Source organism: Pimephales promelas, chromosome 6 (genome assembly GCF_988280905.1).
Source record: "Pimephales promelas chromosome 6, fPimPro1.hap1.1, whole genome shotgun sequence".
NCBI classification, from domain to species: domain Eukaryota; kingdom Metazoa; phylum Chordata; class Actinopteri; order Cypriniformes; family Leuciscidae; genus Pimephales; species Pimephales promelas.
The window spans coordinates 37,695,723-37,711,753 of NC_142774.1; the positions used below are offsets into that span (position 1 = coordinate 37,695,723).

Sequence of the window (16,031 nt, forward strand, 5' to 3'; positions counted from 1 at the left end):
ATAGCTAAAAAGGTGTGTGTTTATTGTAAATGTTTCCAACTTGGCCGTATGGATGTACCTCAGTCACAGCCTGTTTTATTAAGTTAGGAGCTATAAAAACTGTAAGTGTGATATTTTAATTATTTTGATGATTTTAATTATTGTGATTATTTTAATCCAACAGTCCATTCACCTGACCTGAGGTGCGCGCTTCTGTGATTATACCTCCCTCGTTTCCGACCACTTGTGAATATGAAAGAGTCATTGAATCATTCATTCAACCGATTTGTTCAGAAACACTGTATTTATGAGTGAGTCATTGAATCATTCGTTAACCGATTTGCTCAGAAGCACTGTATTTATAAGTGAGTCATTGAATCATTTGTTAAACCGATTTTTTCAGAAACACTATATTTATGAGTGATTCATTGAATCATTCGTTAAACCGATTTGTTGAGTAACACTGTATTTATAAGCGAGTCATTGAATGGTTCATTCAACCGATTTGTTCAGAAACACTGTATTTATGAGTGAGTCATTGAATCATTCGTTAAATCAATTTGTTCAGAAACACTGTGTTAATGAGTGAGTCATTGAATCATTCTTTAAACCGATTTGTTCAGAAACACTGTATTTATGAGCGAGTCATTGAATCATTCGATAAACCGATTTGTTGAGAAACACTGTATTAATGAGTGAGTCATTGAATCATTCATTCAACCGATTTGTTGAGAAACACTGTATTTATGAGTGATTAATTGAGTCATTCATTCAACCGATTTGTTCAGAAACACTGTATTTATGAGTGAGTGATTGAATCATTCATTAATCCGATTTGTTCAGAAACCCTGTATTTATGAGTGAGTCATTGAATCATTCATTAATCTGATTTGTTCATAAACACTGTATTAATGAGTGAGTCATTGAATCATTCATTAAACCGATTTGTTCAGAAACCCTGTATTTATGAGTGAGTCATTGAATCATTCATTAAACTGATTTGTTCAGAAACACTGTATTAATGAGTGAGTCATTGAATCATTCATTAAACCGATTTGTTCAGAAACCCTGTATTTATGAGTGAGTCATTGAATCATTCATTAAACCGATTTGTTCAGAAACACTGTATTAATGAGTGAGTCATTGAATCATTCATTAAACCGATTTGTTCAGAAACCCTGTATTTATGAGTGAGTCATTGGAATCATCATTGTTTGAACTGATTTGTTTTGAAACAGATTAATTCAGGGACAATACAAGTGACTGTATTTAAGAGTCATTAAATCATTCATTCTAGCAATAATATATTTCTATTATAATTATGATGAATTATATTGTATTATAATTATGGTTATGCTAAGGAGGTAGACTTAAGGGAGGGACCCAAGACACATCATTCCATAGCAACAACCACATAGCAACACCCTGGCCTCATTTGTTTCATATAGTTAATTTAAATAAGTTTTACAGTCTTAAATAAACATTTAGCCTGCTCTTACAGCAGTGGAATGCTATATATTTAGATATATTCAGTCAGTTCCACCTCATTTATCATTAATTTTCATATTTTGCGCAATCAATCTTGTTTTACACAATAAGCGACAAGCTGATGTAATTAATGGTGCTTCGTCGTCGCCATGGCAGCGTGCCTGTCCAGCCCCCTCGGCTGCAAATATTTTCTCAAGGTTGCGACAGTACTTCCTCAGCAGATTCGAATGGTGCAGGAAACGGCCATAATTCTCTGTCTCTTCGATCTCAATCCAAAAGCACTCAGACTGCTGTCCCAAAGCTGTCCGCAGAGTGAATAACTGCCTCATGATGGATGGACCGGGTGGAATGAGACGTACTCGCCTGTATATTTCCCTACGTCTGCTGCGCGCCTGTTAACACACCAGGGCAAATCCCTAAGTCTTGAAACCAGAACATGCCACGTGTTAATGGCTCCCTTCTGATGTATTAGAAAGTATTTTAGACGTACACATTATGACATGAAGACTGACAGTAAAGAATGCACAAGAATACCAGGACGCCTTGTCAAGGACCAAAAAAGGCACCATAAAAGTATTTCATATGACGTGTGAAACTTTCCAAGTTTCTGAAGTCATACAGTAGCTTTAAGCAACTATTCTCTGAAAATCTTGCCCTTCACTGGGCTAGTTCAGCCAAAAATGTCTAGTGAATGAACTAGTCTTTAACTAAAATTGCATTATTTATTAGCTGTAATCTTTTTCAGCACTTTCTGCATTGCGTTTGTCCAAAAAAGACAATGAAGTGCATGAGCTGTGTTAAAATCTGATGCCAAAACAATTTGTCAACTCCTTTGCAATTAGCCAAATCCTATTTTGGAGGCGTTATTACTTGGACAATTTCAGTGATTGAGATTTGTAGAGAAACGAAGGCGGCGTGAATTGAAATGACATTGCCCTCTGGAGCGTTTTATAAAAGGCGTTTGGGAACTAGATAAGACCGGCTTTTCAGGGAGACACAGAGAGGTGAAGAGAGGAACGTGGCAGCACTCGTTTCCACTTTCTCTCTTGCTCTGCGTTCCATTATAACAAAGTCGGGAAAAAGTTGGAAGAGCATTGAAAATGCAGGCTTTGTGCTCAGTGCCAAAGTGAACTCCACAGATCATAATGAGTCTTTCTGTCTCCAGTTTAACTTGGAAAATGTAATTAAGCTAGACTCCGGCACCTGTAAGGGTGCTCAGAGAGAGAGAGGAAAGGTGGGGGTGACACACACAGATAGGGGTGGGGAGTTGCCAGGCAACTGGTGTGTCTCCGAATGGGACTCTATAATTGGGAACGATTCTCGGGTCTCGGCGCTGGTTTCAGCCTCGTCCGTGAACTTCCACTCGCACATACGCACCTATATCCTCTTCTACATACATGTATCATGTAACACTCCGGTTGCCAGGCAACTGCTTGCTCCCCTGCCAGTATGAGCCGTAATTGGCTGGTGGCACAGACGATGCCAGATCGAGCCGGCTCCACTGCTGCCTCCTACGTTACGCTCCTGACCGGTTGCTAGGCGACAAACTCCAGCATCCATGCCTCCCTGACTTCTAATTGGCTGGTGTTGCGGTCGTTGCGAGCGCAGGTCTAAACCTGTCCTGCTTAATGTGGCTAGCTCGTAAATGTGTGTGAGAGGGTTTTCAATTTAGTGCTCGAATTCCGATCTAAATATAACTTGTTGTTTTTACAGCTCAGAATGAAAGTGTGACCGTCATGGAGGGTTCTCGATGCAATGAAAACAAGTCGAAATGGCATTCAGAGCTGTTTTCACTTGCATAGTAGCATGTAAAACAGTTTGTTAAATGAAAATTTAAGTCAATGAATGGAGTGGTGGAAAAAATATTTTTCATCCATGTGATAATTGAACAGTCAATGCCAGAATTTTAGACAGTTCTCTCAAATGATCAGGTAGAGTTATTCGCTTGAATTCATAAAGGACAGCTGCTTGCAAAAAAATTGTGACTGATTTGAAAATAAATAAATACATAGGCTTTTAAAATGTGTGTATGTATGCATATAGCTTCCATTACTAAATATAAAAAATAATATTTTGTAATTTTAATAGGGCTGTCAAACAATTAATCGCGATTAATCGCATCCAAAATAAAAGTTTGCGTTTACATAATATATGTGGGTGCACTGTGTATAATTATTTTGTATATATATAAAAACACACATGCATGTATATTTAAGAAAATAATAAAATATTGAAATACAATATAAATTATATATAAATCTATATACAGTATATACATGAAAATATTTCTTAAATATATACAAGCATGTGTGTGTATTTATATATATAAAATAATTATACACAGTGCACCCACATATATTATGTAAACACAAACCTTTATTTTAGATGCGATTAATCGCGATTAATCGTCTGACAGCCCTAAATTTTAATAATAAAAGACACGTGTGCACACCAAATAAAAAAAAAACTTTTAAAATAAACAAATAGGCTTTTATAATAAATAAATAGATAAATGGGCTTTTAAATACATCAAGTAAATGTATTTAAAATGAATAAATCATTTGTAAATACATATTCATTGAAAGATGTTTGCTTTTTTATTTCATTTCGGTTTTCTATTAAGATAGTAAGTAGAATCAATTTAGATTTAATGTTTTAGTTAATTCTGATTTAATGACTTGTTACATTTATGAGCTCTCTTTGCATGAACATCTGACTCATTTCCTTGTCAAGCCATTGATATGAATCCACAGTCTTGTTTCAGAAGATTTGTGAATATGGCAAACAGTGGAGACAGGGCCAGCTGGTTGACAGTAAATATGAGGTTCCTCCCCATTACCCATCATTACTACTCCAATTAACACCTCTCCCAGAGATCCAAATAAACTCTGCCTGCCCCCCATTTCATACGTTCCGTTCAGCAGCGCTAATGAACAAGCTTCGAGACACCATACGATCCTCAGCGCTCCTGCAAGGCGGCTGCCATCCACAACGAAAAACACACAACATCAAAATCGGGAACGCAGTCTCTCACATCTGTTAAACGCGGCAAAGATCCCATTGGAAACTCATCGAGTGCGAGTTCATTTGCCCCGACAGCTGTGCGCCATAATGACGATCATGTATTTCATAAACTCCAATTGTGTCAACACTCTTTCGATAGGCTAATCAACTTAAAACAAATGAATTAGACGGCTGGCTGGACCGAGTCGTTGAATTCAAGGCCCCTTGAGGAAGAAAGTGCATTTTTAATCCGGTGTGTGTGCATCTGTTTGTGTGTCCGTACCAGGGGAGAAGCCGTACAAGTGCTCATGGGAAGGCTGTGAATGGCGGTTCGCGAGAAGCGACGAGTTGACGAGGCACTACCGCAAACACACCGGCGCCAAGCCTTTCAAGTGCAATCACTGCGACAGGTGAGACTTACGTTGTTAGTTGACATGTCAAGCAGCGATATTATTTTTATCATTTTTTCTATTTTGTACCTTTTCATTTTTATATTATTTTCATTTCTGCAATTTCATTATTAATACTGTCTAAAATAGACAATTTAATGGTAACCAGCACCTATATGTATATATAAATCCAATTTATTAAATAAAATAATTAAATAATTAAATAAAACAATTTTTAATCGTAATGAAATACACATAAAAATAAATACATTCAAGTATAAAATATAATTTTGTCATTTTAACAATAAAAAGAATTAGCCTCGTTTAATTCTTTCTAAGCCTAATTTAGTTTCTAGCACTTTTGAGAAACCTTGGTCAGCTTTTTTTGTACATCTAACACAGGTGTCCTGGGTATACAAATGTGATGAATAGTCTGAAATACTTTCATTTTCAAATATCTATCTAGAGATGCTCCACCTGTCACCTGTGCTGGTAGATTCAGCTTTATGATTAAAAAACATCTGCTATTCAGACAAAGGTTTCTCTATGTTCACCAGATCTCAGAAATTGAACATAGTGAGTGACAAATAGAGTTTCCCAACTACATTCTCAACATGTGAGTAACAGAAGCTACTTTAAAACTTGTAGTGTAACTGCCAAGCTACAAACACTCCTAAAATGTTTTCTATCTTTAATTATTATGTAGCATTGGGAAGTCCATTTCATCCTATTAATATATATATATATATATATATAGTCTGTGGAAGGCGTAGGGCCATAAAACGTTCCGAATGCAATGATGCAATATTTTACCTGCCTGTTAACATGTATTTTCATACTGTACCTCCACACACCTGCTCGCATAGACATCACACGTCATCAGTGCGTTTCATGCAGAGTTAGACAGACGTCAGTCACACCGCAAACTTAACAGTTCCTCCTGATCCAAAACAACCATATTATGCTGCATTCTCGCCATAACTACAGTAATTTGGAAGCGATAAAAACCCGTGACATTATACTCTGAGCTGTTCGTGACTCCAGTTTATGCATTTCAATGGCAACACTATCAACACCGAAATTAATCTGCAGCAGTCACGTGGTACACTTCAGTGCTCTTTAAGTTTGTTAATGTTCATTATTATTGTAATGTTATGTGCTGTGAGACATGAGGTAGTTTAACACCGTCTCTCGTGACGCTTTGCTGCGCCATGTGTTTTGAAGGAGGCGTAGCTTTGGAGATGAAAGGGATCTTATGCTTTCAAAGCTAGCTTGCTAATGCTAGCCTTCCCGAAAATTGCCTACCCTAACTTTAAACCGGTTCATTTGAATGGTCAAGTAAACAAACTGGTTTAAACAGTCACAGATTCATTTTATACGCAGCGTGGCTATCTATCTATCGTTCTATCTATCCATTTTCTCTTGACTCTTCTAAAAAGTAATAAAAAGTGTATATAAAATTTGGTCTTGACAAACTTTTTGTAATTATTATTGTAATGTTATGTGCTGTGAGACATGAGGTAGTTTAACACCGTCTCTAGTGACGCTTTGCTGCGCCATGTGTTTTGAAGGAGGCGTGGCTTTGGAGACAAAAAAGAGGGAGGGTGGGATCTTATGCTTTCAAAGCTAGCTTGCTAATGCTAGCCTTCCCGAAAATTGCCTACCCTAACTTTAAACCGGTTTATTTGAAGTAAAGAAGTTGGTTTAAACAGTCAAAGATTCATTTTATACGCAGCGTGGCTATCTATCTATCGTTCTATCTATCATTCTATCTATCTATTTTATCTTGACTCTTCTAAAAAGTAATAAAAAAGTAAGTATATATAAAATTTTTAAAAATCTTAACTCGTAAATGTAGTCATGAACAGCAATATTTCAATATTTTGCTACAAAAATGATTTGGGATATTTTATTGCAAATGCATGCTGGTACACTATAAATGTTCCAACATACTTTACATAGAAGGGACATTTAGTTCATAAAACATCAAGTGTGCATTTCCATTTGAGTACAAAGCTAAGTACGTAGTTCTGTGCTTTCTTTCAGAACATTTTCAATTTGGGTGCAGTGCCTGCGAGACATTTGCCTCCTGGTATTGACCAAGAGCTTCCACCTCTGAAGTGAATCTTAACTCGTCTTCGCTTTGATGTATAAATAGGTTCTTCATGCTTGTTAGACTTGCGTATCTCACTTTGAGCTCAGCTCCGCCCTCTCTTGTCATCCTGGCTGCTCGTACACCTCGGGGAATCCATTCTGCTGTTGTCAAGGGAGCCCCGGATTACCATTATAAAGATGGAGTTGACGGGAACAGTGGAGAGCAGCATGTGGAGGAGCTCCCCGTTTTGTCTGAACAGTAAATACAGTATAGCGAGACGCTAGACCTGTAGCCGTGGCCCTCAGGCCTCTTCTTAATCCGTCCCGACTGTGTCCGGACCCCCTGTCAGGACAGTGGGGTGGGGGTGTGAGAGGGAGAGGGTAGAGGTACACCAGCTGGTTTGGTGCCTCCTGGCAGTGGCTTGATCTGCCATCTGTCCGACCCTGCCAAAAACACACCCATTGATTTCCCAATTCGTGTTCCTCCCTTTGCTCGTTCCAGGACAGGTGAGACTTAGCATGAAAGCATATGTCTTAGGGATGGGTCAAGATGCTCCAACAATCAGCTAGTCAAGTTTATCTAGATTCACCGTTGCATATAGCAATTGCCTAACAACACTGAAATCAACTTAACAACATCCTAGAAACAACCCAAAACACCCTGGCAATTGCCTACACTGAAAAAAAAACAAGTAAACTTTACATCTGCGTGCAAAAACTTGCAACATAATAATTCATTTCTGATATTGAATTAAAGGTGCATTGCGCAAGTCTCTGAGTTTTTGCAGAACTACGCCCCCTCTGGCGACAAGCAAAACTGCAGCCAGAGGTGTGCATGCTCATGGACCACACGCACGTTTGCAAAACCAAAGGAGCATCAGCCGCACAAATCTTTTGTTACAGTCATAATGTCTTCAGAGGTAATAAAGGTATTAATCAGCAAGTCATTTTAAATATATGAAAGGAAAGGCATTTGAGTAAATTACACGCTTATGGGGAAAACGGGGGTAGTAGAAAACGTCGGCTTTTGTTTCCATCGATCTTCATGTTGAACTGTTTTATGTGTTTACTGTATCCACTTATGATTGTATCATTATAAAAACACGTTCATGAACAATAAAACTTTGTATAGGATCCCGTTTGAGCCCAAGAGGAGACCGGAGATCTCTCCATTTGTTGAAAGCTTCCTGATGTTGACTCTCGTCTTATTCCGACGCTTGGCACTAGACAAAAGTTTATTTTCTTTGTCTTACTTGGAGTTTGCGTTGGGGTTTGGAATGAACTACAAGCCGGTCTCTTTAAATCCATCTTCTACTTTTGTGGAGAGTTGACTAAAGTTTTGTCGCTCGAGTTGTCTTCTCTGATACGGAGAATGGCGGTGAATACACAAACCTGCCAGACATAGCCAGGTGAGCGTTAACGCGCATTACGTCACATCCAGTCTCAAACTCCGTCCCAAATCCCTCTTATCTATTTTACTGTACAGATTATAGAGGCAATCGCAGTAATCAGAGAAGGGCTCATTCAGTCCATCAGGCAATTGTTTAAGCATGTATGGGTTAGAAAAACGACTATTTTTAACATGAAATGTTGTGCAATTAACCTTTAAGTAAAATCTACTTATTTAAGTGAAGTAAAATTTACAAAGAAAATAAGTAACTGTAACTTGGCCAGTTGAAGTAACTTTGCGATAATCTTTTTTTAGTACATTTCACGCAAACAATATAACACTGAATTAAGCCATGCTTTTAAGGTGCATGCTTAGAACATCTAAGTGATATATTATGTAGACAACATTTATACATATTAGAAATACTTTATATATTTGGATGCGATTAATCGCGATTAATCGTTTGACAGCCCTATAAAAAAAAATAAAAAAACTATACTAAGGGACAAAAAAGTTCTTGCTTTTCTCCCCCATCTGTTTTATATGTGCCCGCAGATAATATTGAGATGGCGCCAATACAATCAAGCCCACATTGTGTTTCGGGCCAAATGGAATATTGATAGATCAGATTTCACGTCACACAGGTTTCTTAATAGTTTTTTTTTTTCTCCTTTAGGTGTTTCTCTCGATCCGATCACTTGGCACTGCACATGAAGAGGCACATCTGAGGAGGAGGAGGAAGAGGCGGAGGTGGCAAAATGGCGAGGTGAAGGAATAGACCGAGAGAAGGTAGAGGGAGAGAAAGAGAGGGATTATGGGCAGGAGCCGGATACCACTCAAGCCGTTCGCTCATCCCACCAGACAGAGCCCCGCCCTCCCGTGAGGGACCGATAGAGGGCCACAATCGATTGATTAGACCAGCTCTTGAGTTTTGGTCGGCGAGATGCGATTCACTTCTGAAAGTCTACAGGTCCGAGCAGTTGGTACAACAGCTTATGTCACTCAAAGAAAGAAAAGTAGGTATTTGCGAAATAATCAAAACATCAATGACTCGATTTAGTTACTACTATTATTGCGTTCCTTCGTCTCCGAGATCCATTTAATGTTTTAGTCAATGTTACTTAAAAGCATATTGTCACAAACGGACAAAAGCTACCATTGCACCTGATTTGATTTAGTGCACCGGGCGGGACGTGTCCTGAATGCCTCTCCCGGAGAACCTTTGGAGAATATCATAGTGATAGGACGTCAATCCAAAGAGATGGATTTTTTTTCTCCCATTTTGAGCAAGGATTATCTTTCTGCTTTGATCCCGCCAAGATCTAAAGTGGAACGTCCATCTGAAGAAATCTGGATTTCAAAGGTGAGAGGCGGCCAAGTGGAATCAGCCATCGCTCAAATGTGAATCTGAATCTGACTGGGGGCAGTGGAGGAAACTCTCTTACCTTCTTCATAGACAGACAAATCTCTCTCTTTCACGTCCCTTCCTGCCAACCAACAGCTGCGCAGCGACACTTTGAGACTTTTTATAAAAGAAAAAAAAATAAGGAAGAGATCTTTTTGAATGATGATGACTATGTTATATAATTCAGAAGACTTCTTTTTTTTTTGCTTTTCTCCTGTGGATGTGTACAAAATATAAAATTAAAAATAAATAAAAATGGACCAAAAAAAAAAAAACTGCCATATGCACAAGAATAGTGGATTCTGCACTGGCACAGACCCCATCTGAGGTGGACTTGATTTCTATAGACAAACTTTTAGTGGCGAAAAAAGATCAATGTTGTTGTTGCACACGTTTTGAGCATTCCTCAACATTATTTATGACCCGTGAAACATCCCATAAACTTGGGTTCCTTTGGGATTTCTTGGACTAGCATGAAATGAGAAAAGCACCATGGTTTATCTGCGGACTTCACAACATAATAATGACTTCCATCATTCAAGGCAGAGATTTGCAATCACAAAGTTTCGGTTTTTGTAAATGCATCCCACAAAACAGTCTGGACAGACATTTCCAATCAATTATTTTAGTTTGGTCAGATAGAAGCATCATAAGAAACATGTATGTTGTGTGTTTCGCTGGTCCTGCAGGTGACATCTTCATGTTTAAACTTTGTGATGTTTTTTTCTTACATTACATATCTGTCTGCCTTGCGTTCCTGGTAAAAATGTCTGTCTGTACAGTGTGAAAAAAACGTATAGTTTAAATTACAACGTACAATCAAGTGTGGGATGGAAAGTGTTCCTGAATGTAAAGCTGTTTGATTGTGGATGGCCCTGCACTTACGCAATTGTTCAGACCACTGAAAGGCCTGATCTGCTGAAGATAGATCCCACTGTGGCTCATGCTTAAAGGCTTGTTGATGAATAGTGAAACATCTATCTCACCCTCATGTCTTTCCAAACCTGTATGACTTTCTTTCTTCAATGGAACGGAAAAGACGTTTTGAAGAATATCCATAGCACTCTTTTTTTTCCTACAGTAAAAAACATGAATGGGGAGCTGTCAAGCTTAACACAAAGCACCATAAAAATTGTCAATGTGACTATATTTCAAGACTTCAATGTCTAAAACAGACTTTATTGTGTCTGCTTGTGATTTTTTAATCTTTATATAGGCTTCAAAATATATAACTTGTAAAGATTATCTTGATAGACAAAACGTGTAAGGGTCACAACAGATCTTATTTTTTGCGATTTTCCAAAAGTCTGTGGGGAAAATGCATAGCTTTTCGATCGACAGAACCCATGCGCCGCTAACTTCCGAATTGTCCTTCAAAGTGACGTCATAACTTCGGCACTCTATAGGCCCGTTCACACCAACCACGATAATTATAAAGATAACGATAAAGATAACTATATATGCGTCCACACCAGCGACTGATAACAGTCTTTTTATTCTAAGTACGCGCTGCGGTTTCAAAGTAGCGAAAATGGATGACTGCTGTTTTTGCTTTACGTTACAAACAAATATCAAAAGAAAAACAGGCGTTTTTGGGTACACGATATCCTTAAAAGACGAGAGGAGTTGGGAGCGCATCTAAACAGTGAATCTAGCAAGTCTAGTGTAATATCTCTGGATTTAGCTGACGAAGTCAATGATGGGATAAAAACATCACCTAGTCAACACTTTTATGTATACAACGCCTTTTTCACTGCAACTTCAGCAATGTTGTCAACTAGCGCTGGATAGCGTACCTGAGGTAATTTTGTAACACTATGCTAAACTACATAATATCTCATTGTGAATACTTCTCAGTTTATTCCCAGGATTAACTTCACTGCAATGCCATCTGCCATTTTAAATGTCCGAGACCTTTAAATTAGAATGGATTCTGATTGGTTGTCAGTGTTTTATCGTTGGACAGCTGGAAAAAAAATCGCTCTGAACGTGATCCCAACGATATCATTCCTCATATCTTTATCGTTATAGCTGTGGTGTGAACTCTGTTATTCTTTAATATGAAGAACGATTTTTAGAATTATGTCTTTATAGTTATCTTTATAGTTATCGTGCTTGGTGTATATGAATGTATTGGCAGTAGCAAGTATCTGTGCTTGCTGCAAGAAGTGTAGCAGATCTATTCCACCAAGACCAAATACATTAACATTGCCATATCCATTACTATACCAATCACTATTACCATACCAATCTCCCAAGAGTTGTCATGACAGAATGCATTTTTTCCATGTGCAGGGCTCCGTTACTGACTCCCTTTGGTCTTTTTTTTGTTGTTTTTTGGAGCAGCATAATTGACATTAATAATTAATATTTAACATTCTGCTAAAAGAAAGTCATACAGGTTTGGACCCGACATGAGGTTGAGTGAATGATTTTCCACTTTTGTGCGAACTATCCCTTTTTCCCCAGTGGTGTAAACCACATTTGTATGATCAAACTCAGAGGCCCAGATGTGGAGATGTATAAAATGAGCGCAACAAACCTAGATTTTATTTATTTTTAACTATTGCATACTGTATATAAACATCAAGATGCTCATATTTGGCTCATTCCAAGATTTCTAAACCCTAAACAGAATCATTGTGATTTTAGATAGAAATATAAAAATAGAAATATCCGTTTAATTTCACTCCAAAATAAGTGATGGACAAGGATATCCATGTCTTGTTCAAGCCGTCAGTTCTTTCCTCTCACTCACTTGTCTAACACAGACCAACAGGGAGGCATGTGTGACAGAACGGCAGTATGGGTAATGAGAGAGGAATTGGGCTCTCCCAGCACTGGCTGCCCCCTCAATGGGGCGGAACGGAGTAGAACCGAACTGGGGGTCACACGCCACACTTGTGCTGACCGGGAGATCTTATCGTAGCCGTCCGACACAGTCAATTTCACCATGTAGCCGGGTGTCAGCTTACCTCCCTCCCCGGCCACATTAGCTCCATGAAAAATAACAAAGACACAAGGTCACTGGATTCCAGAGCTGAGCCGCTCGCATCCAAAGCCCTCGAGAGACCGTCGCACAGGACGGGCTTCTGACTACAATCTAGTGCAAGGCTCTTGCTTTTCAGAGAGGGTTTGAGACCACAATCTGAATGTTACGATTTATCTTCTAAATTTGTATTTCAGAAAATTCATGAGTATGGGCTATGCAAACTAGGAAGTAAATCATTGTTTCGAAACATTTTTCAAAGGGAGTTTTTGGCAAGAAGGATTAATGCATATGAGAACGTGAATATCACAAAACCTGTCAAGAACATGGTTGGATCATATTTCACCTCAAAAACCAAAATAAATCAGATTTGTGAGACATAATCACTCCATTGTGATACATTACTTGACAAAAGTTCCGTTTTTTTTATTTTTTTATTTTTTTAACTATCATAATTCATCATTTTAATTATTAATTTTAATTATTAAAAAAAACAATGTTATATTTTAATATATTTTAAATGTAATTTATTCCTGTAATGACAAAGCTGAATTTTTAGCAGTCTTCAGTGTCACGTGACCTTCAGAAATCATTCTAAAATGAAAATAATTTAAATTGTAATAATATTTCACAATATTAAGTATTTTTGTTCAAATAAATGCAGGCTGGTAAAACAAATATAGTTGGTTTAACTTAAAAAAATGAAGTAACCTGGTTGCCTTAAAAGTTTAAGTTCATTGAACTGGAAAAATTGAGTTAATACAACGAAGGAGATTGATTTAAGCATCAGAAACTCAAAATATTATGTTATCTGAACTACATAAATTAAGTCGATTTGACAAAACTAAAAATGTTGTGATAACAAATCATGAAAATATTTTTGTTTTACAGTATTTCTTAATCCAAACTTTTCCAGTTTATTTTCCCTAAATAATATTAGTTATTTGACATGTTGTCATGCTGATTTTAATCATTTTGTTCATGGGAAGTTGGATATAATGTGTTTAATTATCATGAAAATGTCACAATGTTAAATCACCTTAATTTGTGGGTGTAATATGACCTGGGCATTTCTTTTCAGGTTTTGTGAGGATTCACAGTGTACCATGATACCGGCTAATGGATAGAAACAGTGTTCTGTCACAAGTCTTGTGCTAAACTTCGCATTGAGCTTGTCAAGTTACTGCATTCAGTGAATCATGACATATGATGTTTACTAGTGGTGTTCCTTGTGGACTTCGGACCATTTGTTGACTTTAAGTGCACCTTTCCCTTAAAATCCTTCTTTAACACCCTCCAGCAGGACCAATTAGCGATGTTACCTTGGCAAAAACTAGCTAATGAGTTTGTCTTAATGGTCCCGAGAAGACCCGCGGAGAAGCTTGTTGTCTGCTTTTTTGGGGCTTGTTTTATGTGCACCATCTTTTCTCAAGTGTGTATAAACCTTGTATGTTACCCACTTAAGCAGCTTTTAAATCGCACACTGACCTTTTTGCTGTGGGATAATGCAATTATTTATTACCGATGCACACTTACAGGTACATTTTTACATTCTACAATGTAAACTTTACATTCTAAAGTTCTGGCACGAGACACTACTACACATGCAGGGAACACTAAATTAGGAGTTTGAATGCATTTGATTTCATATCTCGTGAACTATATGATTAGTCTGTACATTGTTTTTGGATTGTCTGTACATTCATGTTAGCAGCTGGTCTCCATTCGCTCATTTTCTTTTTTGTACCCTTCTATTGCTCAAAACGCTGTGCTAAAAGCTTCCAAATGAATGGTATGAAGCTAATAGAGTGATTTCCGATGTTTGTTGCACTCGTAGTGTAGTTTTCCGGTTAAAGGCTTTTTTTCCACACTTCCCGCTGTAAATTAAACCCGTTCCGATCCCTCTGCTTTTTGCAGGCATTTCATGCTTTCCTATTTGCTCCTATTTTATGCTGTTTTTTATTTTTAATTTTTGTTTTATTTGCTGTAAAAAGTGTTTGCATATATTATTTGTATTATATGATGTTAGTATGACAATGTTCTTTATTAAGGAAAAAGGAAAAGAGTTTATTTTTGTTACTGGTTTGTTTCATAATTCTTTTTTAAATTGGTATTGTAATATATCTATGCAAGAACTGTTAAGTGAAGCATTTTTATTTAAGAATGTCATTATGTGTAATAAATGGTAGAATCTTAATGATATTGTCTGGGTTATTTATTTATTTATTTTTTTTGGGGGGGGGGGATTTAATTGCGATTTCGCATTTTTCATTTTAAATAGTGTGTAATGTTGCTGTTGGTGCATGAATAGTATCTGCAATTTCTGAAAGTATCTGAAAGTTCAATGTAAGCAGAGATATCTTTTAAAAATCAGGAAGTTTAATGCCTAAGCAAAAAAGGGCATCGCCATATTTCTGCGGCTCGTCGAGTGTGTGTTTTGTTCAGCCAGCTGTCAGGTCTTCTGTGTTCAGGCTTCCCTCGGACGTTGTAGTTCGTCAACAATAGATACTATTTATGTTTGATTATGTTCCTGAAAATAACTATCGTGTGCTGCGCATTTTACGGAAGACAGCTTCCAGAATCTCCACGAGTTCAATGCCGGATTCAACAAGAAACTGAAAAAACATGAAGCAGTTACAACTTTAAAACCAGAGGCAGCAGTTGTTGGGCCACAACCTGTAAGTAGGCTGAGACTTAATCATTTTAAATGTATTTGCATGTATAATTCTAGACGTAATGTTTTGGTTTTATTAAATGCCAGCGCTGGCTTTAAAGCCACTTAGTTATGCTATTGTGTGTCTACGACAAACGCGTACAAACATTTTGGACCTGAACAATGTATATGTACTAATGTTGTAAATGTATTTTTCATGTATATACTTTATGACGTTATTTTTCGATTTGATCAAGTACGTAAACCAATGCCAACGCTGTTTGTGTATATATATATATATATATATATATATATATACATATATAACTGGGGTTTAAAATGTGCTTAATTAATATAATCACCCTATCCAAGCCTATTTTCCAATTTCTGTTCTCTGGATTTCGACTCAATCCACATCCACAATTCACACTACAACATAAATGATGAAAACATTCATAGTTGAAATCATCTGCAAAATAATTTCCCAGATTGTTGAACATCAGCAAAGAGGGAGAAAAGCAAAAATCTTTTGAGTTACTTGCGCAGTCTCTTACACTTACTAAACTAATGGCTTCCTTGTAGCTATTTGATTCTTAATTACAACCCGAAGATGCTCATGAATATATGTATGTCTCTTTTTC

At 37.3% G+C, this 16,031-nt stretch overlaps 1 protein-coding gene across 1 annotated transcript in view; it reads left to right on the plus strand.

Moving 5' to 3' along the window:
- The window catches only part of klf7a (Kruppel like factor 7a), a 52,193-nt gene extending 37,259 nt beyond the window's left edge, over window positions 1-14,934 (plus strand). Inside the window, exons 3-4 of the mRNA XM_039648367.2 lie at window positions 4,757-4,880; window positions 9,020-14,934. Coding sequence (XP_039504301.2) covers window positions 4,757-4,880; window positions 9,020-9,071 — 176 coding nt within the window. The 3' untranslated portion in view covers window positions 9,072-14,934. The remainder of the gene's footprint in view (window positions 1-4,756; window positions 4,881-9,019) is intronic.
- The last annotated feature ends 1,097 nt before the right edge of the window (window positions 14,935-16,031 follow it).